The following is a 26,649-nucleotide window of genomic DNA, read 5'->3' as shown; positions in this document are numbered from 1 at the left end:
CACTATACTCAGTGCGCCGTTATGCGGATTTCCCACTGAACTGCTCTATCGGGTCCGAAGTTTCGAAGCCTGGTTATGAGTGGGAACAGCCAGTTTTTAAAATGGAGGGTTTACGTTTCATTGTTGTTATATTTTTCTTCTCTTTTTATGGCATCTTCTGGTTTTGAACCTAGCTTAACTTTGGTATTTGTAGCAGACTCGCTGGTATTGAGGTTGGCAATCCTAACAGATATTAATTTCGCTTCATGCCTCCTGCATTAGAATACGTTACTTTTTTTTAAAGGAAATTCCATATTTGGGAGTATGGATTTCTTCATATTTTCCTCTTATTTAGTGGTTAGTCACTGAAATGCTAATGTATTTATAGGTTCGTTCCAACAAGCGGTTCATGGATCAGTTCATGTACGGTTCCTGTACCATCTTATGCGCATGCGCTAGTTGAGCATCTGCTATGGGATTGAAACTGGACTGGACGCTGTTGGAACGCTTTCGCGGATCGTTATGTACTAAATCCAGAGATGCTATAACTGTGACCATCTTTGCTAAGAACGGGATGCTTATTATTATCGTTTCGCAGCTAATTCTAATTGCAGAATTTCGATCATTTTCTATAAAAAGATGACAAAAAATATGGAAGGCAAGAATTCCGTTAATTCCATGTCGTGTACTGGGGGACTCTCATCTAAAAATAGTTCTTTTTTTTTTTATTAATGTATTTATGTTATTTATGATACTCTCAATCAAAGCTGCATGTTGAAATTGTAATTAACTATTTCAATAACCAATTAATTTCCATTCCCTTTCTTTTTGGCGAAAATTTAAATTAAATCTCTAGTTTTATTATTCGTCTGTACTGTCACTTTTCATCTTAACCTCACCGATGTGAAGAGTCGATCATGTCTTTCTTCAGTATTCAGGAGACGTTGGTGAGCTTATGCGCATGTGCGTCTCGCGTACTCTTCCGTACATGCCTCAATCCGCGGACTATTTCTGACCGTTCCGAACCCGTGTCAAAAGCTTGTTGGAACGCCCGACTGCAGTACATGTTTCCGGTTCAGGACTGGTTCGGATTGTGTTGGAACGCTTTTTCTGTACTGCGCATGCTCACGATGGTTACGGACGGTTCCTGACTGCTGTTGGAACGAACCTTATGACTGTGATGTCCTGTTTCAGAGGGCCCGTTCCAGAGCGACGCCCTGCTGGTACCTGAGAATTGTCTGTTCGATCACATCCACAACCAGACCAAATGCTGGCAGTTCGACCGCTGGAACGTGACGGCCGCCCAGTCCTGCCTGGACCGAGGACTGTCCCTGCGCAGCTTTGCCATGCTGCTGCCCTGCGGCATCTCCCTCTTCTCCGGCGTCGAGTTCGTGTGCTGCCCCAAGCACTTCAAGGGTGAGTCTTATGTTGTTATAATAATAATAATTATAATAATGGATGAAATTATTGGGGATCATCAGTGCGGTTTTAGGCGTAATAGATCGATTATTGATCACATTTTTTTTTTGTATTCGACAGATAATGGAGAAAAAACAGGAGTGTAAGGGTACAGTACATTACTTTTCATAGATTTGAAAAAGACATATGACTCGGTTAAGAGAGAAGTTTTGTATAATATTCTTTATGCTCGACCATGCCGAAATGTACTAATTATACACCTGGTAGCTGTCCTTTAATGCAAGTCATTAAAGTACACCTACTCATTAAAGTACAGGTCTTCAGCCAATGATAACTCAGCTTACATGTGTTCAGCCAATGACAAGTCAGCTTTGTACCGTTATAAAACCGCAAGTATCGATTATTCTCGGATATGCAATCGAAAGAGAATTAGTGGAAAGTTACGGAGGCTGGAAATCCAATACTGTCGCAGAAGGTTATGTTCTGTTACTATTGTGACAGCGACGTGAGATTCGAACTCACGACCAGCGTCCCGCAAGAGAGCAGATCGCGCGGGCTTCACGGAGCACTGAGGGACGGCGCGCGGCGGAGAGAAGAGAGGGGAAAGGGCCAATGCGAGACGAGGGGAGAGTGCGCGCGCAACTGCTGCGTGCGGAGTATGGGGGACGGACCCTCCCGACTCTTCCAGAAGTCCGTCGAAGTGGAGATATCCAGATAATGCGAGAGAGCTATCTCTGCACAACCGTAGAAATTTCTCGCAACTATGATTTTGCTATAAAAGAAGAAACGCGCGTGAACTTGAGCAGTTTCAGTTGATTAGTCAGCCAGTCAGTGAGTAAGCCAGAGCAAACAAGCCAGTCTTGTGTACCGGAGTTCGGCTCGAGTGTGCGTCCGCAACTGTGTCAGCATCCGAAGACCTGAGTTCGAGTGCAGTGGACCGCAGTTGGAGGGACCTGAGTTCGAGTGCAGTGGACCGCAGTTGGAGGAACCTGAGTTCGAATACAGTGAACTGTCTCTGAAAGTCTGTGGTTCGAGATACTGTGAACTCGAGTGACTGAGCTAGAAGAACTGTGAACTGAGAACTGATAGTTCTGATTTGTAAATAGTGCTTTGTAAATATTAGTTAAGATTAACAGTTCATTGTTGTTCGTAATAGTCCAAGTAAATTGTCATTGTCGTCGGTGGAGTGCTATAACGAATACTGTGTTGAGTGAAAATCCTATTGTTGACGAGAGCGTTTAAGGCGAATTGTAGAAAGGAAAGTTTAACGGGACTACGTCAAGGTCAATGACATTATTGTTCCTCGGAAAAAATCAATACTTTCGGGTCTGCGCACATCTCACAATTCACGACCTAGAACAAGGTCACTTCCGATCTTGTCAGATACAAATAAAATGTATACATCTGAATACCGGTAATTTCAAGTTAGAAATATGGTCGAGCATAAAAAGTCGTATGAAACTCGCCTATAATGGTAATTAAGAAGCTCGTATGAAAATTATGAAACTCGCTTGCGCTCGTTTCATAAATATCCATACTCGATTCTTAATTACTATCATTATAGGCTCGTTGCATAATGTACTATTATGCTCGACCATGCCGAAATATGGTAATTATACACCTGTTAGCAGCCCTTTAATGGACCTCATTAAAGTACACCTATTCATTATACTTCAGTTGTTCAGCCAATGAGAAATCGCCATTGTACCATTATAAAACCGCAAGTATCGATTATTCTCGGATATGCAATCGAAAGACAACTAGCGAAACGTCACGAAGGCTGGAAATCCAATACTGTCACAGAAGGTTATGTTCTGTTACTATAATAATTAGCGTTAATTGTAAATAATATTCAAATAAATTTAATTTGTCATCTCGCTTTTCAATTCTAAATCAATTTCCAGCTTATATCAATATTAATGTTCATGTTATTCTCTAGATTATATGAAGGTCAATGACATTCGTCCCTCGGGAAAAACAATCCATACTTTCGTGTCTGCGCACATCTCACAATTTAGAAGATCACTTCCGCTCTTCACTTAGATAACCATAACATGAATACTTATGAATAATTTCAAGTTAGAAATATGGTCGAGCATAAAAAGTCGTATGAAACTTGCCTATAATGGTAATTAAGACGCTCGTATGAAAATTATAAAACTCGCTTGCGCTCGTTTCATAAACAAACATACTTGCGTTTTAATTACTACCATTATAGGCTCGTTGCATTATGTACTATATTGAATTTGGTATTCCCAAGAAGCTAGTTCGATTAATTAAAATGTGTCTCAGTGAAACTTACAGCAGAGTCTGTGTAAGCCAGTTTCTATCTGATGCTTTGCCAATTCACTGCGGGCTGAAGCAAGGAGATGCACTATCACCTTTCATTTTTAGCTTTGCTCTAGAATATGCCATTAGGAAAGTCCAGGATAAAAGAGAGGGTTTGGAATTGAAGGGTTATATCAGCTTCTTGTCTATGCGGATGACGTGAATATCTTAAGAGGGGAAAACTATTAGGGAAAACACCGGAATTTTACTCGAAGCAAGTAACGAGATAGATTTGGAAGAAAACCCCGAAAAGGCAAAGTATATGATTATGTCTTGTGACCAGAACATAGTACGAAATGGAAATATAAGACGTGGAAAAATTCAAGTACCTTGGAGCAACAGTAACAATTTAATATAAATGGCAGTCGAGAGAAAATTAAACGCAGACTAAGTATGAGATATGCCTGCTATTATTCGGTTGAGAAGCTTTTCTCATCTAGTTTGCTTTAAAAAACACTGGAAGTTAGAATTTATAAAACAATTATATTGTTCTGTATGGTTGTGAAATGTGGACTCTCACTTTGAGACAGGAACATAGGTTAAGGGTGTTCGAAAATAAGGTGCTTAGGAGAATATTTGGGATTAAGAGGGATGAAGTTACAGGAGAATGGAGAAAGTTACACAACGCAGAACTGCACGCATTGTCTTCTTCGCCTGACATAATTAGGAACATTAAATCCAGACATTTGAGTTGGCCAGGGCATGTAGCACGTATGTTGAATCCAGAGATGCATATAGAGTGTTAGTTGGGCGGCCGGAGGGAAAAAGACCTCTGAGGAGGCGTAGATGGGAGGGTAATATCAAAATGGATGTGAGGGAGGTGGGATATAATGCTAGGGACTGCATTAATCTTGCTCAGGATAGGGACCGATGGCGGGCTTATGTGAGGGCGGCAATGAACCTCCGGGTTCTCTAAAAGCCATAAGTAGTAGTAATAGCCATATTAGCAGTGGTGGTAACAATAATAACAGAAGTAGCAGTGGCAATAGGAGCAGTAGTTTATATTTAAATTATGCTGGAATTTCTTCCCGCAAGAGTTCTTTTATGTGGCAGTAAATATACTGACATGAGTCTGTAGCATTTAAGCACACTTAAATGTCATCTACATGGGTCGGGATCGAACCCGCAACCTCGGGCACAGAAGGCCAGCACTTTACCGACTGTGGCACCCATGCTGACGCAATAATAGTAGTAGGTGCAGCAGCAGCAGTAGGAACAGTAAGTGTTAAGGCTGGTTCACAATAAACCGGAAACGAGAATCGGAACGAAAACGAAAACGGTAAAATGGTTAAAATGTGAGTATTCACAATTAACGAAAAGCTTGCCGGAGCCCGGGATCGGGAACGGAGAGTTGGCCAAGTTTCAACTTTGGCGTTCACGTTTCCGATCACAGCCCACTAGATTCATTCTATTGCCATCTGAAAGCTATTTTGTCGTCGTATATTTTGTAGCAAGAAGACCGTGACATAACCTATGCATTATTTTGTTCTGTGCTGTGCACCATGGAGCAAATTTTATTTGATGAGATTCTAATATTGAGTGTTGAGGAAAATCCTCAGTTTTACGATAAGCGGCGCGCCTCGTATAAAGAAGACAAAATGAAGGAGAATACGTGGCTTTCAATAGCTGCATCTTTGAACACCGATCGTAAGTGAATCATATTTTATTACTGTATTGGTTGTGTTACACACTACATATTCATGCTTCAATTCAGTAACTACTGTTGTGTTCATTTTTGTTCTATTACATATGTTTCTTCTCTAATTATTTTACGTTATGGTAGACTTAAAATAGGTTGTGATAATAAAGATGCATGGGCATATTTATAGTACCGTACCTAATGAAATGTTTCAGTTGAAATTTCGAAGTTGGTTAACCTGTGTTTATGTTGGCTGCCTTGTACTCATGAGACAACGCCATTGGTCAATTATACACAAATAACATCAGAATGCGTAATATCGACTTTACATATCGTTATTGACATACATATCGATATGCATAGTCTCTACGTTCTCGGTTTATTGTGAATGAAAAATGTTCATATACACGTCCTCTGGTTCTCGTTTTCATTCTGGTTCTCGTTCCCGGTTTATTGTGAACCAGCCTTTAGTAGTGACAGTAACAGCACTACTACTGATACTACTGCTATTACTACTGCTGCTACTACAATAATAAAATTTAGTAAAGTTTGCAAGCTATGAAGTTTATCAGTCGGTTACCCTTAAACGTTTTGTACTAGCTACCCGCTTATCATATTTTTAATAATATTGTGTTACGTGTGTGTGCATACATATTGTTTCGTGATTCCATAAAGTTATATTTATGCAAATATTGGCATGCGAATTGGTATTTTTTGCGCAGAAATATAAAGGGTATATTTGTCGCACGTAGGTGGCGGGGGAGGTCTTTTGGTGTAATTTCTAGGATGGCTGGAGGATTTTCAAATGAACCCGTTGACAGAGCTCGTTGTAACGGATAAACACCATCAACTAACAGCAGTGTAAACAAATATATCCGCAATTAAAACAATGTACTTAAATTCGCATGGCTATAAAGTAAACAGATTGCTTGTTAGCAGCGATACATCGCAAATTGAAATGCTGTACAACTGCATTGCGGGTTGCTTCATATTCTGCAGCTGTCGAATGCTGACCAGCTAATTGATGCATCGCTAGGCGTAGGATTTCTCAGCCCGCGCTCGATTCAGCAACGATCTCAAGAGGTTCTACATGTTTCTGAAACGAATTTATTCTGCCCTTCGTAAGAACCATTTGGATTGCGTATGTGAGATATAGCCTACGTTTCGATTTTGGTGGACCTCCACTGCTATTCAGGTATTTATCCCGCGTACCGAATAAATTTTTGTAGACTGTCGCTTTTTAACGTGGAACGTTTAAACGGAATCCTATACTGATAAAATTGTCCCTTTTCTTGTGTAATACGATGAGGGTCACTTATGTTGCCATGGAAACAAGACCGTGTAAGTGGTTTTCTACTCGGTCCGTCTCGCTCCACACTCAATTTTATGTAAGGTAGGTGTCCCTGATATGGCCATGCTAAGGTTTGAGAATTTTTCTAGCCGCCATTTTGAAAAAAAATGTAAACCACTTTTTTCTTACTCGTTCTCAGTCTAATGGACTTTCTTAAAACAATTTCCTTTCCCCATAAAAATAGCTTTAATTGTCCAAAAAGTCCCAAATTCCAAAAGTCTACCTAGTGGCCATATCAGGAACATGTGCACATGATATGGCCACCCTTGTTCCATGTTCTACAAATCGTGATTGTTTTCAGTTTGATAGCGCAGTTGTGTTAAAATTAAATAATTTTGGTGTAAAATGAATAAACATGACACTCAATAATCTTTTTTATAATTCAAAAGTGTAGTCAAAACAGGTTTTTCCATAAAAAATTAAGTTGTTTTTCTTAAAATACAAAATTTTTTGCGTAATCCCAGCTATAAGGCATGTAAATTTGTCAGGTGAAAAAATAAAAGTGAAATGAACATGATATGGCCATGGTGCATTTGATATGGCCATATCAGGAGCAGGTAAGCTTTCACGAAAATCGTTTGATTATGAACAACTCGTAAAAGATACGCTATCAACGACAACACCAATCAACAGAACATTAAAAACTGAATGGAGTACGATGGTTTTCATGAAACAAGTCTTTGAAAAACATGCATAAAACAAAGGAGACTTACGAGTGAAAAATAAGAAGAGGTCACATGAAAACCGCAAAACAGGCAACTGACGCCATATTGCTCAACCTGACTGGATGGAGAACAATCAAGTGACATACCAGGATGCCCTTTCCCTGGATGCTGCTGCAATTTAGCGGATTTTTTGGTTAACTAACTCACAATAGGGGGTAGCCATATCAGGAACATGGCCATAACAGGAGCACCCACCTTATAAAAACAAGAAATGGCTCATGGTTAGGGCTCCCAGACGTCCAGGGTTAGTCGAGACAGTCCCGAATTGCTAACATGTGCCCCCCAAATGTTCCAGCTTTCCTAGAAAATAAGTCATATTTAAATTTTCCCGATTTTATTAGGAATCTATATTCCATTGACATAAATTCCACCCTCTCCGATACTCAACAAGAATGCGTTAGTTTGAGCTTGAGTATGCGTTCTTAGTATTTCCGATGTTGGTCATTTTCCTTCTATAACTGGAATTTGCAGTTTCAGTTCGCCTGCATTTGAACGTCAGCGTCGTGTTTTAGTTTTATTGATTTTCAATGTTAATCATTATTTTAATGAAAACTAAAAAAACTTCGTGTAGGAAGTGTAGGCCAGGCCTTTTCTTTTAGTGTACTTTAGTGGTTATCAGTTTCTTACCATCATGCCTAAGATAAAGTGGATTTGTTCAAACAATTTATTTTCTAGTATCTCGATTTTTGGGTTTGAAACCTGGGAGCCCTAGGTACTGATTGAGAGTTCATGCACGTAAAACTGCGTTTGTCAGCGTGGGCGCCTGTGGGCGAAATTGGCGAAAGAAATATTTTAAATTGTTTTGTGTATTGAGTGAGTGAGTGAGTGAGTGAGTGAGTGAGTGAGTGAGTGAGTGAGTGAAATGAGATTTTTTGTTTATTGAATGAAGTAGTCAATGAATTTTTTTTTTCTTTTATGAAATGAATGAATGAAGTTAGATTTTTTTGTTTATTGAAGTAATGAATTAAATGAATTTTTTTGTTTATTGAATGAATGAATGAATTAATTAAATAAAATTTTTGTTTATTGAATGAATAAATGAATGAATGAAATTAGATTTTTTTTGTTTATTGACTTACTGAATGAATTAATGAATGAAATGAATTTTTTTGTTTATTGAATGAATGAATGAATGAATTAATTAATTAATTAAATAAAATTTTTTGTTTATTGAATGAATAAATGAAGGAATGAAATTAGATTTTTTTGTTTATTGAATTACTGAATGAATTAATGAATGAAATGAATTTTTTGTTGAATGAATGAATGAATTAATTAATTAATTAAATAAAATTTTTGTTTATTGAATGAATAAATGAAGGAATGAAATTAGATTTTTTTGTTTATTGAGTTACTGAATGAATTAATGAATGAAATGAATTTTTTTGTTTATTGAATGAATGAATTAATTAATTAAATAAAATTTTTGTTTATTGAATGAATAAATGAATGAATGAAATTAGATTTTTTAGTTTATTGAGTTACTGAATGAATTAATGAATGAAATGATTTTTTTTTTGTTTATTGAATGAATGAATGAATTAATTAATTAAATAAAATTTTTGTTTATTGAATGAATAAATTAATGAATGAAATTAGATTTTTTTCTTTATTGAGTTACTGAATGAATGAATTAAATAAAATTTTTGTTTATTGAATAAATAAATTAATGAATGAAATTAGATTTTTTGTTTATTGAGTTACTGAATGAATTAATGAATGAAATCAGATTTTTTGTTTATTGAATGAATGAAATGAATGAATTAATGACTGAAATGACACTTTTTTACTTATTGGAATTAATTAAAAGATTTTTAGGTTTATTGATAATAATTAATGAAATTAATTTTTTGTTTAGTGAATGAATGAATGAATAAATAAATAAAGTGACATTTTATTGTTTATTGAATGAATCAATTAATTAATGAAATGAGATTTTTGTTTATTGAATGAATAAATGAATGAAATGACATTACTTTGTTTATTGAATGAATAAATGAATGAAATGACATTTATTTGTTTATTGAATGAATAAATGAATGAAATGACATTTCTTTGTTTATTGAATGAATGAATGCAATGAGTTTTTTGTTTATTGAATGAATGAAATGAGACTTCTTTGTTTATTGTTGAATTAATGAATGAAATGAAATATTTTGTTTATTGAATTAATTAATGAATGAATGAAATAAGATTTTTCGTTTATTGAACTAATCAATTAATGAAATGAAATGAGATTTGTTGTTTATTGAATGAGTTAATTAATTAAATGATATTTTTTTTTTGTTTATTGAATGAATGAAATGATATCTTTTTGTTTATTAAATGAATTAATTAATGGAATGAGATTTTTTTGTTTATTGAATGAATGAATGAAATGAAATTTTTTTGTTTATTGAATGAATGATTGAATGAATAAAATGAGATTTTTTGTTTATTGAATGAATCAGTGGATGACTGAATGAATTAATGATTTGAATGAGCGTTTCTGTACTGAACATAATAGTTCCCTTCGGTTCAATCTGCGAGAAACTTGATAATTTTCTGTACAGCAGCATTCGAGACACAAAAAAATATCTACCATGTTCCTTTTCTCCTGCGGATTGCTGACAGAAAAAAAGACGGCTATACTGGAAAAATAAATATCTGTAGGTATAATAGACCAAGTGTATCTAGACTTCGTATTATGAGTAAATATTATTTTAACCCATGTAGAAAATGAAGTCCGGATCAAATTTTAACCACGGAGCTATGAGTCTCTCTGATTGTTGAACTTCGTGAACTCAAATATTTCCTCCAACCTCAGCGAAACGAGAAATTCCCGTTTTTTACCCTGTTTCCACGCCAAACCGCAACCAAATACCATTTCTCAGTATTAGAGACTCGCTAAATTATATCCGCTCCTCAACAAGAAATCATCTCTAGAGCTACAAAATCGCATGCTAGTTTACACATCTCTATTACGACCTCTACTGCTTTATGCCTGTCCTGTCTGGGGAGGAGCTGCAATAAGTGAAATTAAACACATCCAGTCATTTCAAAATAAAGTCCTACGAATTTCACTCAATTCTTCTTGGTTTGTCCGTAACAGCCAACTACACAGAGAAACTGGTATTGACACAATCAAACAGTTTATTCATTCACAAGCTAAGAAGTTCTATGACAACCTAGAAAATGTTCCAGGCGCCATCCACTACTCTCTAGGAAGAAAGTCCAAATTTTCCACCAGAATAAACAGCCTACTTCCAATGGACCTCATATTATAATCATCATCACACAAATCTATGTATATCACTCATTTAACTTTTTTTGTTCACTGAGAAGTCCAATCTAGGCTGCCCTCAATTCTATGTCACGTATTGTATTTGTATTTCATTTAGAAGTGGTCTGTAGCACTAAATGCGCTGATCGATTAATAAATATTATTTTAAAAAAAGTATGAGAGATGCTAAAATACAGTGTGTCCCAAATTGATGTATACACATTTTGAAACACTACTTCTTAGCAACGAGATGAGACAGATATACGATTTTTGCGGTTTTATATTCCTTAAGCCCGTACATGTTCAAAATGGCCCCTTCCGCCACAGTACACTCCCAATAACGACGTACAACAGAGCGACATACCAATTGGATTGTTGCTAATGGAATATCATTACAGGCATGTTCAATCTGAACTCTCAGTTCCTTCAGTGTTTGTGGTTTTGTGGCGTGCACTGTGTCCTTTAGAGCTCCCCATAGGTAGAAGTCTGGAGGGGTTAAATCCGGAGATCGAGGTGGGAACTCCGCAGCACTTCCTCTTCGTCCTATCCATCTCTGGGTCGTCCTCATTTAGTGCGTGGACAAGTCTCGGAATGTAAGGCTTCCATTTTTGAGCTCGCAAAATTCGATGCTCACTGGATTTGCTGATACCAATCTCACGAGAACATTGCCTCATTGACTTTTTTGGGGGTTGTGCAAAAGCCTGCATGACTGCATCAACACTCTCGTTATCGGTGGAACTTCTCTTTCTTCCTTTAAACATATCTTGCACCGTTCCGTCGACTTGAAATTTGTCTCGGATTCTTGTGATAGTTAACCTTGTTGGTGGTTGTGTTCCAAATTCAACCCTCGTTGAACCTCAACAACATTCTCCACTTTCCAATAACATATCAGTACCCACTTACGTTCATCAAACGATAATTGCACCGCCATGTTTGTTTATAAACAGATGAACATATTTCCATGCTTTCCACTACCTTCTGAATCATAAACCGCAAAAAATCGTATTTCTATCTCATTTCTTTGCTGTGAAATGGTATTTCAAATAGCGTGTACATCAATTTGGGACACTCTGTATTGTCTCGAGAGAGAATATCATCGAAATGATAGCCGTCCAAATCTTGGATTTAAAATATCGGCATCCTAATCAATTCAAATGAACAAAAAAGAAAATATAAATTAATGTTAAAAAAATACATAATGAAATTTGAAAAAAGAATATTCTGCGACAAGATGTGGTAACTATCAAAACGATAAAAATTTATTGAAAATAAATAATATACATTGAATTTTATAAAGATGAATTGAGATGGTGATTGATGATGTTCAGTGAAGATTTTAAAATGGTTGATGCAATTATCTGAAGAGTCTTATCAGGAATCTTTAATTTTCTGAGGATCTCCAATGTAAATTTGGGAATTGTTCCTCGCACACCAAATATAATTCCAATGACATTCCAATCTTGAATATTATGCAAATCAAGCTTTCAGGTATAACTCCCTGTAAAGTTGATTTGAATAATTTCGAGGGAAAAATTGTTCCGGGGTCGGGCATCGAACCCGGGATCTTTGGTTTAACGTACTAACGCTCTACCAACTGAGCTACCCGGGAACTCTACCCGACACCGATCCAATTTTTCCCTCTATATCCACAGACCTCAAAGTGGGCTGACAACCGTCAAGCACCCAACATTGAGTGCACACTAACTCTTTGTGACTTAAATTGTGGTTTTCTGTTAACGAACAGTGACGTGTATCATGCAAATCAAGCTTTCAGGTATAACTCCCTGTAAAGTTGATTTGAATAATTTCGAGGGAAAATTGGATCGGTGTATGGTAGAGTTCCCGGGTAGCTCAGTTGGTAGAGCGTTGGTACGTTAAACCAAAGGTCCCGGGTTCGGTGCCAGGCCCCGGAACAATTTTTCCCTGGAAATTATTCTTGAATATTATATTTATGACCGAGATCATCACCGCATGGAAGGTAAATGCGCGTTTCTCTTCATGTACCTGCTTTGTTGATCTTCATTAATTTCGAACCTTACAGTGGGGTCAAGAATGAGACCAGTTTTTTTTTTATCTTGGTCAATTATTATGATGTCAGCACGCCGTGGAGATCCTTCCATTGAACTTCCTCACATACTTCGTATTCACCATGTTCCCTTAATCTGTTAGCAATTATTGAGCGGACTGTGTTATGTCTGTCAGTTCGCAGTAATTCGCCCTGAGGACAGAAACCTAGCACGTGGGGTAACGTTTCAAGCTCATGGCATCTTCTGCAATGGGTATTGCTAAGGCAGAATGAACTTTCCGTCTAGCGTTGATAGCCTAAGGTACACGTACCAAATAACGCCACCTTAACACTTCAGTCACTTTTGCTCTGGAAATAAGTTATGTACAAACACGAAAATTATGAAATAGAAACTGTAATCTTATCTTTACAAAATAGCACAATGAAAATTGATATATTATATACCGAACAAGAATTAGAACTCAAATAGGAAACCTCTGTAAACTGGCGTTATTAGGAACAGGTTGTCCAATTAACACCACCTATTTTCTAGTAACCTATACACTTATAATTGTTAATGAATTATTTTTCCTAAGCAACACAAATTGAACTAAGCGACTAAATTTGAGTTTCTGTTAATAAAAGATACAAAATCACTCAATACTAATGAAAGATTTTTGTTCTGAAACTGAAACACCATATGGATTAGGAAAATATGTTTTCCAGTGATCTCCTTACTTTAAAAAAGACACAATGTGACACAGTAGAAAGTTATTAAACACAAAAGCATTTACCTTAGTTTAATATGAATGTTTAGCGGCCGGGTAGCTCAGTTGGTAAGCAGCTGGCTACGGACTGGAAGGTCCGGGGTTCGATCCCAGGTGGTGACAGGATTTTTTCTCGTTGCTAAACTTTCAGAACGGCCCCGAGGTTCACTCAGCCTCCTATAAAATTGAGCACCGGGTCTTTCCCGGGGGTAAAAGGCGGTCAGAGCGTGGTGCCGACCACACCACCTCATTCTAGTGCCGAGGTCATGGAAAGCATGGGGCTCTACCTCCATGCCCCCCAAGTGCCTTCATGGCATGTTACGGGGATACCTTAATATGAATGTTTTCCAATAAGTAAAACAAAAAAATTAAGTTATGTAAAGTAAAAAAAATTAAGAGTTCGATAAGCAATTGAAACAATATCATCACTGCACATTCTGAACATTTGTAAGTTGAAAGCTTAGTGATTTTGCTGATGTTTTCACACTGTCAGCCTTAGTACTAACATAACCTAAAATTTTGTCTGCAGACCTTTAACGCCACATGACGTTAAAGCGCTACTGAGTACTTGATAACATGACATGCCTGTTTCTCTAACATTTTCAATTTTTATAGATAGCAAATACTTTCTATACATAGAAGAATGTTTAAGGATCTCGAAACTATATAGTTTAATATAGTTATTTTTTGCTCAACACACAAAATAAAATATTGCCTCTTACCTTGATACAAGAACAGCCATTCACTATCAACACACAACAGGAAAATGATGGAATATAATGTCACTCGTAAATGTCAGCGGACAGCTAGTAACTCATTTCATCACTAGATTGCAAGCGAATGCAGGCTACAGTGGTGCACTACCGAAAACTTGTGTCGTTAACAAATTTTAATAGGGTAGCGTTAAAGGTATAGGGGGGAGTCGGGTAGTATCGGACAGTGCGTTTCTTTCATCTACCACCATATGGTAGTACCTGAATGACATGGTTACGTTTCTCTATGCGAAATCACAGAAACGTAACCATGTCAATCAGGTACTATCATCGTGTGGTAGATGAAAGAACTCACTGTCCGATATTACCCGATGTCCGATACTACCCGACTCTCCCCTACATGGCGTTATTTGGCTCAGGGACCTTATAACGAGAAATGTTTCTAATCTTAATTTTTTGCGTATAGTGAGATGGTAAAATTTTGTAAAAAAAAATTGTAATATCTCAGAATGAAAATTTTCCTATAGCTTCGAAGTAATGAAAAATGTCCAATTTCTTTACTTTTACATGACAGTCTTAAAGAACACCATTTTCCTTTGCTGAAGTCTGGTTTTCATCATCATCATCATCCTTCACGAATTAGGCCTCTGTAGACCTGTTTCGGCCCCATCTAGCAGTCTTCTTCAAGGTCTTCCTGGTCGACGATGTCCTCTAGGTTTATATTGCATCACAATTTTTGGGATTCTTGAATTTTCCATTGTTCTTACATGATCTAGCCAATTTAATTTGTATCTGCTGATTTTTTCTTCTACTGACTTTACTTCTAATTGCTCTAAAATTTCTTCATTCCTTTTTCGGTCTAAAAGAGTATATCCTGCTGTCCTCCTGAAAAATTTCATTTCCGTTGCTTTGATTCTGTTCACGTCTTTTTTCTTTAATGACCAAATCTCGCTTCCGTATAAAAGGGAGGGTAATGCTAGTGTATTATATATTTTTATTCTTGTAGATTTTTGTACTAATTTAGCTTTTAATGCATTGTTCATTATTCCTAGAATTTGTGTAAATTTGGTAATTTTCTTGTTCACATCTTTTTCGTTTTGATAAGATATTTCACAACCCAGATAATTGAAATTTTGCACTTGTTCGAGGCATTGGTTATTGTGTGTTTTCTTACTTCTGACTGGGTCTTGTCCTAAAAATGCCATTACTTTTGATTTTTGTGCTGAAATTTCCATCCCAAAATCTTTTAATATTTTATGTAATGTATACAATCCTCTTTGTAAATTATCCTCTGAATTGGAAATTATGACTTGATCATCGGCATAGAGTAAGGTCTGGTTTTTAGATAATCAAATATTTCTGCGTAAGGCGGGTTGCATTGCGATCCGTCTCTCAACTTGCGCTCGCCGCTGTCCTAATTACACGCGGAGCATTAATAAGGCAGACGCAACCGCATTCATCTCGCTCTTGTGAACTCAGGACATCATTATAACTTGGCAAGGAGTATTCCGGCGCAGGAAATTGTTCAACAGTCTCTGCAAACAATAGCGTGGTCAGTGTGCGGCTGAAGGACCGCGAAACACAGCTCTGCTTGAAATGTGTTCCTTCGTCCGAGACCGTCCTTTGTCTTCGAGCACAGGACATTGTGCCGTCACAGATACAATCTCGACGGCTCTACTACTACTGAAATGTGTGGGTTTAGCCCTCTGAGAAGTGGAAATCAATAAATCAATCAAAAACTGAAAATCATTTAAACTAATTGCTTTGAAAGACGTGGAGTGTGATGCAGTAACATCTTAAAAATAAGTGTACAGTATTATTTTCTTTGTGAAGACAAATGTTCAAAACCGTGCCCGAATACGTTTATATTAGGTAAATTAGGGTCCGTTGGACAGTCGGGCATGTTGGACACTTTTGTACTTTAACGCGTTACCTCGCCACTTGTGGGTACCACATTCTGCTAGAAGTCAATGACGGAAGTAGCCCCACTCGTGCCTACTTGCGTCATTGACGTCTAGCAGAATGTGGTGCCCACAAGTGGCGAGGTAACACGTTAAAGTACAAAGTGTCCAACATGCCCGACTGACCAACAGACCCCAATTTACCCTATACATTTTTTTCTATAATTCTTAAGGGGAGAGGATGGTATTTTTTTGTGAAAAATGAGTAAATTTTCAAAAAAAAAATCGTTAAAATACTCTCTGATATGTGTGGAATGCATAGCATAACATTTTGTGGGTATTTGTGCCCTTATCGGATGTTGAGTCGCCATTTTTAAACTTCCTGCGTTATGGATTTTTAAATCACTCGCCCACTTTTATTGTTGTTTCTGGTAAATTACATTTTCAAAATTTTTTTTTTCTTTAAAATACCCTTCGATATGTGCGGAATGCATTGCATAACGTTTTGTGGGTATTTGTGCCCTTATCAGATGTTGAGACGTCATTTTTAAACTTCCTGCGCTATGGATTTTCAAATCACACGCCCGCTTTTATCGGTTTCCAGTAATTTCATTTTTTTTTTTTTTTTTTTTTTTTTTGGTACATTGCCAGACAAAAATGGATATCATTTCTGAACTATTAAAGATACATGCATGAAATTTAGAACACACATTCTTTAGACTATTAGGAAACTTTTCTCTGTAACAGAATTTTGTTAATTGATTTCATTTTAAAAATACGTCCGTTTGTTTGCAAGAAAGGAAATCAGAAAATTGTTATTAAATCTTAATTGCTTATTTTACAAATGTAGGGACTAATATCAAAATTCTGATACAGACAGTTTGTAGAACATGCTTTTGCAAATACATTGCAAAAAACTGTTTGAATCTATCTTTAAAAACGGTTTAGATATATCGGTTTTAGTACAATCCTGCATTGGAGTCATTCCACGTCAAATCGCACAAAATTATACAAATTTTGACCTTCATATTTCTGATTACGTTTATATTTTTTTTACCAACTCTATGGGTCTCATAAACCAACAAGTGTATTTTTATTTCCTCCTAAGTCCACATGTTTTTAAAATATTACATGTTAAAATTCGTTAAAAATGTCGCACAATGCAACATTTAAAGAGTCATATTTCTAACGATATTGGTGTTAAATTAAAAAAAAATGCATTTAAAAGCTTAAAGTACTGTCTTTTATTAAATATTTACTAACTAATTTTAATATAATTATTTCAAATATTTTTTTTATAATTCAATTTTTAAAACATATACATCAATGTGAAATAGCCCTATTCAAAATCTAAAAAAATGCCTACTAGGTGCACTGAAGTATTCTTAATAATTCCAGAAAAAATCAGAATGGGATCTCCAATAGTTTAATGGAAATTTAATTACTTATGACAGAATGTGTAGCGGTCGGCGCAGCAGCAGTGGACGGCAAGCGTTGAAGCGCGCTGGGAGGTTTATCGGCGCTGGATAATTGACTGAACGTTGCAACATTACACCCAGTACGGATCAAGTTACTCGAGGAAACACTGCTAATTTACTTATTATGATATCTTCAAATAATTGTACATTATGTTTTTCAAATGTTTCTTTTCATTCACATTTTAAATTTTCATTCGCCTACCTTCTTTCTTGAAAGAAAATTGTTTTACTAAATCTTCAGTTTTTGACAACGGAATGAAAGAATATAATTTTAATGTACCAGTTATTGGTTTTAGATTATGGTATCTGGCCTGCAAATTTTCAGTGTGGTTTTTGTGCTTATTGAAAGGACAAAATGTAAATGACACGTTAGAAATGTTTTTTGTGACTAATCAAACAGTTTTTTTTTTTGTGTTGTTATAGCATCTTGTATAGGCTAACTCTCGTAGCAAGTCTTTTAACAGTATCTCCAATGCCAACTCATGGACCTTTACCATGCAACATTGCAAAGAAGTGTCATTCAGCACTAATTCCATAATCGTCTTCATGTAAGCAATTATTTTTAAAATTATTATTATTTTTTTTTTTTGTATTGTGAACTTGATCCATTGGAAAAGTAGATGATTTTTTTCATATCGTTGAATTCTTGCTTTAAGAAATTGATTGCTCCGGATTGAAAAAAGTGAAAGGGATCGGTGTCATGTTTCATGGTTTCTGAGATGACATTACTTTTGTAACGAATTTCTGTATCTACTTTGAAATATACTACGAAAGGATTTATTTATTTATTTATTTATTTATTTATTTATTTATTTATTTATTTATTTATTTATTTATTTATTTAAATATGCAGAATAAAACATATATTTACAAACAAGAGAAATAGAAATAAAATAATACAATCAATATAAAAAAAGGAGATGCAGTAGTATCAACAAAATTTGATACCAAATGAGCAGCGCTCGTGTTCGGTCACAGTCCAGATATAATATTAATAGGCCTATAAGAGAATATCAAATAAAATAAAGTAGGAAGTAAAATTAAAATTGTATTGTATTGTGGCTTGGCATATGTTCCAATTTACAATTTGTATTGAATCCTGTATTACAAATGAATACTTTTCAGAAAAGTCTGCAATAACTATGTAATTTTCAGGTTGTACCTTTCTTTGCATTCCGTCAAAAATAAAATATGGCTGACTTTTGAATGGATGATGATGCATCTTCCACATGAAAAACTTAACATGCTAGGGAGCCTTTTACTTTTGAAACTTTTCACGGGGGTATCATTTTGTTGTATCTTTCTTTTCTTGATAAGGGATTCTATTGACATCAAACTCTTGTTTAATTCCTCAATATTACTGATTTCTAGCACTGTAGCCATAGAACTGCTAGAAGAAGAACTGGGATAACCACTTTCTCTGTCTGCACTTTCATTTGATTCATGTTTATTAATATCACAAGAACTACCGGCCTCACATATAATTTCACCTGACCTATGCGGAAATTGATTGATTTTTACGGAACAAATCACATATTTGCACACTCAAAGACTCCTTTAAATTGAGCTATATCAATAAGTCGCGACTTACTCGTCTTAGTGTACTTTTCTTTTTAAAAGCGTGATTAGGAAGGTAAATGGATTTAAACACTTGTTACATATTACGCAATCTTTACCATCACTCATGTTGTATAGAAGTCACGTCACTGCGCGAAATTCAAACCCAAACTGATTATTTTTCTCTCCTGCCATCTGTTTACTGTCATAATGTTTACTGCCTTACCCAGCCTTGCTATCATCAAACACTTGGCTATATTACAGTATAAACATACAACACTGTTAAGGGCTTCCCCTCTTAGCTGATCTGACAATAATAAAATAATTTTAGATAAGATATATATTTGATATATTTTGATGTACCGAAGTACATATGATATTTCCATGCAGATATTCTGCGTCATCATATGATGAAAGAGTGATGGAACGGAGAAAAATTCTCTCCGGCCCCGGGACTTGAACCCGTGTTTTCAGCTCTACGTGCTGATGCTTTATCCACTAAGCCATGCCGGATACAACCCCGACGCCGGTTAGAATCGTCTCAGATTAAGCTCCATCTCTTGGGTTCCCTCTGGTGGCCGCCCTCTGCACTACGTCATAGATGTCTATGAACGCAGGACCGAAGTCCATACATGTGTTGAGGTGCACTCGATTGAGTGACTGATTGGCCGGGATCCGACGGTATGGGCGCCGTCTTAAATCACAAAGTGATTTATTACGCATATCATATGATATATGATATATTTGGTCACAGCACTTCTTTACATGTAATGGTGTACCTCACATTTCTGTATCCGGTGCCACCATTAACACTTACATTAACACATATTTGCAGTATATGTCTACACAACTTCTACCAATTAAACTATGTACTTTTTTTTACTTTTTACTTGTTCAATCTCCCTTTCAGTATTTCTCCTACATTTCGTTTGCTATTCTCTATTTGATCATTAATCGTAATATATCTAAATTTATATATGCCTTTCAAACCCCCTTTTTCCTCTAACTACTATTCACTAAGATTTCAATTTCACTTATTCTCTACAAATTATCATATTGAATTATTTGCCTTCCTTGTTCTTTGACCTTTTCTCCTATCTGTCTCTTATATTCATTTACTGTTCCAACGTTCAAATGTCAGTACTAATTTTATGCTGTCACTTGTTCATTTCTTTTAACCCCTTTTCACTTTTCACTCATTCATATTTGCGCTCACTTTCAACTTTCTCTCTATTCCACTTACACCTAAACCTTTCACAATACTCTCACTTCTTATAAATCTTATATTTCTCTCTACACATCAGCTTATACACTTTCTCGCTCCCCTATACTTCTCTATCATTTACAATTACAGTTACCCTTTACTAGCACTTTTTGATCATATCCCCACATTTATTAATTATAGCATATCATATATATTTTGATGTACCGAAGTACATATGATATTTCCATGCAGATATTCTGCGTCATCATATGATGAAAGAGTGATGGAACGGAGAAAAATTCTCTCCGGCGCCGGGACTTGAACCCGGGTTTTCAGCTCTATATATATGATATGCGTAATAAATCACTTTGTGATTTAAGACGGCGCCCATACCGTCGGATCCCGGCCAATCAGTCACTCATCCGAGTGCACCTCAACACATGTATGGACTTCGGTCCTGCGTTCATAGACATCTATGACGTAGTGCAGAGGGCGGCCACCAGAGGGAACCCAATAGATGGAGCTTAATCTCAGACGATTCTAACCGGCGTCGGGGTTGTATCCGGCGTGGCTTAGTGGATAAAGCATCAGCACGTAGAGCTGAAAACCCGGGTTCAAGTCCCGGCGCCGGAGAGAATTTTTCTCCGTTCCATCACTCTTTCATCATTTAGATAAGATATTTACTGTTCCTTAAGGTATTAATCATTTGATGATTAGTATGGTGCATCAGATGCAACGGGGAATTTCCACGGGCAGCCTTCTAGCCTATGGCTGCAAGCAGTTCATTAGCTGGGCATCGGGAGCGCATGCATGCCTCCGGAAAATAAATTGTTACAAATGTATGGGTGCCGATCCCACATTTATAAATGCAGTAGTTTACAGATAATACATCAGCGAACAAGTCTATATTGTTTCAGATTTTTAACTTGGCTATTTAATATAGTAATTTTGCTTTGAAAAAGAAACGATTAAAAAAATAGGCCAAATTTTAAATTTATTTGTGATAGGCCTAAAGTAATAAAAATTGTTGTATTTCGTCTTTCAAATGCGCCAAACCGCAAATCTCAATTATATGTAGACACAGAGTTCCAAGCGAGTTTATGTAACAGTGTGCGCATAATTTGCGTAACTTCAAATAGTCATAACTACACAAATAATTAATAATTGTGAAAATAAAACAATACGGGTTTCCTTATTTGATGTCTGGAATTCATGAAAAAAAAAATTCGACCATTTCCGAGAAGGTCGTGTTTTATTGCTGTGGGATTTGACGTGGAATGACTCATTGGTATTTTTTTTTTCAAATTCGGGGCCCCAAATAATTTTTTTTTTCAAAATATTTTTATTTCGTTGAGTTGCCACTGCAATGAGCTCTCTACATACAAAAAATTAATATTTTACACCAAATAAGAAAAAAGTTTTAAAAAATACCATCCTCTCCCCTTCAAACTGTACAAAACAGAATTAAAAATATGGAAACATAAATATGTAAAATAAAACCCATTACATTGATTAATTTAACAGCGGAGGACTTCCCGAAGCCTAGTCCCTACTCGCTGTTTCAATCGATTTTGTGTAAATTTAAATAATTAACCAGCAGAGTAAACGAATTACATAACAACGTTTAAATTACTGTTTTTTTTTCTTGTTTGCATTGAAAGTAAATTTATTGAAACTTCGATATCCTCCCACACTACACACCGGACCAGGGGCGTACGCAAGGGAGGTCACCGGGTTTGAACTCCCGATATTTGAACTCTTTTTTTTTTTCTAATTACATATTTAGATTTGAATAATGTTTTATCCATAATCGTTTTCCTTTCTCTAATTTTTCACTGTCAGAGTAACAAAATCTACATCGACATAAGGTATAATCCCTATGCTTGGTGCAGCGGCACGTTCGAATTATAACAATGCTATCTGTATTATAGAGAGATCTACTGCCTAGTACCGACTTTGTAATAAAATGAAGTCGACACAGTATGAAATTTAACTTGTTGTGAAACATATTGAAAAAGTTATTTTGACAGTTCTGCAGTGTAGATGTTAAATATTGTGCATTGTCAATTTTAAATTCATTTTAAGAGCTGTATTCACCCGTTCGTTAGAGTTCTGACTTTATTGTGAATCGTTCGTTTAACGTTCTGTGCATTTGACAGTTCATTTCTTTAATAATAGTAATAATAATAGTAGTAATATATAAATAAAAGACAAAATTTAAAATACCGATAATGTAAATTGTAAACAATTTTAATAATAACCCCTCTTTCCCCTTCACAAAATTCTGCGTACGCCACTGCACGGGACGACCTCTGATTTGTGTTGCGTTATTTTGTAATCAAATGTTAAGTGAGAGATGGACTAACTTTACAAATATACACGCTGCACATATACGAGAGTGGAGGTAAAGAAAAATAAAAAAAAATACACAAATCACATCTTTTAGCTACTTTTCTACATTGGCGCCAAGTTTCTCAACACATTTCTCCCATGTGGTACCAGTTTCAGTATACCCTGTTCATAGAAGTCCGTTCAGTTGGAGTATAGCCATCTGCGGACAATTGATTGCATTTCTTCATCGGTCGCAAAGCGATGGCCGGCCACGAATTTCTTCATGGGACCAAAGAGATGAAAGTCCGACGGACAAGGTCTGGACTGTATGGTGGATGCTTGAGCACCTCTCAACCAGATGTGTTGATTTCTTCACGAACATATTATGAAATATATTTTTCATTGAAAGAGCAACTTAATACTTGAAAATGCAAGTTCGTACATATTATGAAATAAATTTTTCATTGAAAGAGCGACTTCCTACATATTGTGAAATATATTTTTCGTGAATTCCTACATATTGTGAAATATATTTTTCATTGAAAGAGCGAATTCCTACATATTGTGAAATACATTTTTCGTGAATTCCTACATATTGTGAAATATATTTTTCATTGAAAGACCGAATTCCTACATATTGTGAAATATATTTTTCATTGGAAGAGCGAATTCCTACATATTGTGAAATATACTTTTCGTGAATTCCTACATATTGTGAAATATATTTTTCATTGAAAGTGCGAATTCCTACATATTGTGAAATATATTTTTCGTGAATTCCTACATATTGTGAAATATATTTTTCATTGAAAGTGCGAATTCCTACATATTGTGAAATATATTTTTCATTGAAAGTGCGAATTCCTACATATTGTGAAATATATTTTTCGTGAATTCCTACATATTGTGAAATATATTTTTCATTGAAAGTGGGAATTCCTACATATTGTGAAATATATTTTTCATTGAAAGAGCGAATTCCTACATATTGTGAAATACATTTTTCGTGAATTCCTACATGTTGTGAAATATATTTTTCATTGAAAGAGCGAATTCCTACATATTGTGAAATACATTTTTCGTGAATTCCTACATATTGTGAAATATATTTTTCATTGAAAGAGCGAATTCCTACATATTGTGAAATATATTTTTCGTGAATTCCTACATATTGTGAAATATATGTTTCATTGAAAGTACGAATTCCTACATATTGTGAAATATATTTTTCATTGAAAGTGCGAATTCCTACATATTGTGAAATATATTTTTCGTGAATTCCTACATATTGTGAAATATATTTTTCGTGAATTCCTACATATTGTGAAATATATTTTTCATTGAAAGAGCGAATTCCTACATATTGTGAAATATATTTTTCATTGAAAGTGCGAATTCATACATATTGTGAAATGTATTTTTCGCGAATTCCTACATATTGTGAAATGTATTTTTCGTGAATTCCTACATATTGTGAAATATATTTTCCATTTAAGAGCTACTTCGTACAGAAAATGAAGTGAATCATGTTCTCCATTAACTGAGTATGATCCCTCCCAGAGGCCTGTTCCCTCCAGTCCGTCTGAATGGAAGTGCCTTCCACGGCTTCTTGCCTGCTGTATTAATCTCTTTACGTGCCAGCAGTGGTGGTTTCACTCACTATAATGATTGCGGACAATAGGGGAGCCTGCAGCAGTACGTCTTTGTGCTGGCCGGGATTCCAACTGGGGCCTGTGGCGTGGACTGCTCATAATACCCGACGTGTAAGATTGTTGACGTCGTGCGAGCGTGTAAGAATGGCCCGCCGGCCGCCGTGTATGCCGGGTTGCGGCGCTCTCGCCTGGTATTGATTGCCCTGCAGGTTGCGCTCTGCTGTCCGTATTGATATGCATAGGCTGTCAGGCCTAGTCTTTTGTCGTAGGCGAGGGTTCGATTCCCCGATATGAAGTGGAGTTTTTCCCTTACTACTGTGGGCCGTGCTGACCACACGACAGCGCAGTCGGTATAGCGCTGGCCTTCTTTGCTCAAGGTTGCAGGTTCGATCCCGGTCCAGGTCGATGGCGTTTAAGGGGTTAGGTTCAGCTTACAGCAGTAAAAGTTTTGGAAATATTCAACATTTTTTTCCTCCATTACTGTATTTTTTATGTTATTGGGTTATTTTACGACGCTGGATCAATATCTAGGTTATCTAGCGTCTGAATGAAATGAAGGTGATAATGCCGGTGAAATGAGTCCGGGATCCAGCACCGAAAGTTACCCAGCATTTGCTCGTATTGGGTTGAGGGAAAACCCCGGAAGAAACCTCAACCAGGTAAATTGCCCCGACCGGGATTCGAACCCGGGCCACCTGGTTTCGCGGCCAGACGCGCTGACCGTTACTCTACAGGTGTGGACTACATTACTGTATCTTGTAAAATAATGAAAATTCGTATGTATAAAATACTGTCCTTCTGCTAATGAAAAAAGTATTTTTACGATTTAATTATTTTTTTTTTTTTTCAAAATTCAAAATATTGGCAGTTCACTGTACAGCGATGAAGCGTTTCCCTCATAACGCATAAATTTGTTAACTTTTTCATGTTTTTCTCTCTTTTATTTCATTTCTGAAGCTAATGTTTACAATATTATGCTCTTTCAACCACATTCCTTAATAAATAATATTGTTTTTTTTTTATTTTGTGTTAGAAGAAAATACTGATATTTGACCATTTTTTAAATGAATTTATTTTTTATCAGACAAGCTAACAAAGGTAGAGAAGTGATCTTGCATCATATTGCAGATATGACATGCATAAATACACACAAAAAATTTCATCACAGAATGTTGTATAGTTTTTGAGTTATGAGGGAAACGCTTCATAACTGCACGGTGAACTGAATTTTGAAAAAAAAAAAAATAATAATATATTTTTTTTTTATTCTAAAAATATTTTTTTTCATATAGCAGAAGGACAGTGTTTTACAAATACTAATTTTCATTATTGTACAAGATACAGTAATGGACGGAAAAAAATGTTGAATATTTCCAAACTTTTACTGCTGTAAGCTGTACCTAACCTCTTAAGTAAGTGTGCTTAATTAAATCCATTAGTTTTACTGGCATGTAAAAGAACTCCTGCGGGACAAAATTCCGGCATACAGGCGACGCTGATAAACCTCGGCTGTTGCGAGCGTCGTTAAATAAACCATAATTTAAATTTTTTCATTTAGATTAGGACAGTTACAATTATTAGAAGAACAATTGGATGTATGAGTTTTTAAAGATAAGAACGAATCAGGAGATTTCATACCAACAGATGTTAACGAAAATGCATCTGAAATTTTATTAGTTTTTCTTCTCAGCTCCTGTTCTAACAAGATGTATCTTGTTGTATCGTTGTTCTAACAATATTTAACTTATTTTATTTATTTAACTAGCTAGCTAGTGAGTACAAATTACATTTATAAAACAAAAATGTTTCTAGCCACTACCGTAAGAGCCAGGCTCGTGTACGGTGTGGTCTTAGCCAATAATATAACGTAAAATTTACAAGGACAGTTTACTAAATACAGTAAGTAACTTAATTCAAACCAATAAATAACACACAAGAGCAAAAAAAGAAGAAAAAGAAAAAGAGAGAAAAACACTTTTAATATAAATTGACAATCAGACAGAAGCCAGTGATATTCAATAAAAACATGAATATAGTCAACAGAAATGAAAGGTAAAAAAAAAAAAATACACACATTTGTTAATATTATTTATCATGAATAATTTTATAAATTTCTTTTATGTTCGACCATGCCGAAACGTGGTAATTATACACCTGGTAGTAGCCCTTTAATGCACGTCATTAAAGTATACCTATTCATTAAAGTTCAGGTGTTCAGCCAATGACATATCACCTTTGTACCATTATAAAACCGCAAGTATCGATTATTCTCGGATATGCAATCGAAAGACAATTAGCGAAAAGTCACGGAGGCCGGAAATCCAATACTGTCGCAGAA

The 26,649-nt window shown here is 35.8% G+C and overlaps 1 protein-coding gene across 1 annotated transcript in view; it reads left to right on the top strand.

Annotated features, from left to right (window-relative positions):
* The window catches only part of Appl (amyloid-beta-like protein), a 592,304-nt gene that overhangs the window by 506,958 nt on the left and 58,697 nt on the right, over positions 1 to 26,649 (top strand). Inside the window, exon 4 of the mRNA XM_069825724.1 lies at positions 1,174 to 1,395. Coding sequence (XP_069681825.1) covers positions 1,174 to 1,395 — 222 coding nt within the window. The remainder of the gene's footprint in view (positions 1 to 1,173; positions 1,396 to 26,649) is intronic.

This window comes from Periplaneta americana, chromosome 1, assembly GCF_040183065.1.
Source record: "Periplaneta americana isolate PAMFEO1 chromosome 1, P.americana_PAMFEO1_priV1, whole genome shotgun sequence".
NCBI lineage: Eukaryota > Metazoa > Arthropoda > Insecta > Blattodea > Blattidae > Periplaneta > Periplaneta americana.
The sequence above is the reverse complement of the archived record's forward strand: the minus strand, read 5'-3'. Positions and strand labels throughout refer to the sequence as shown.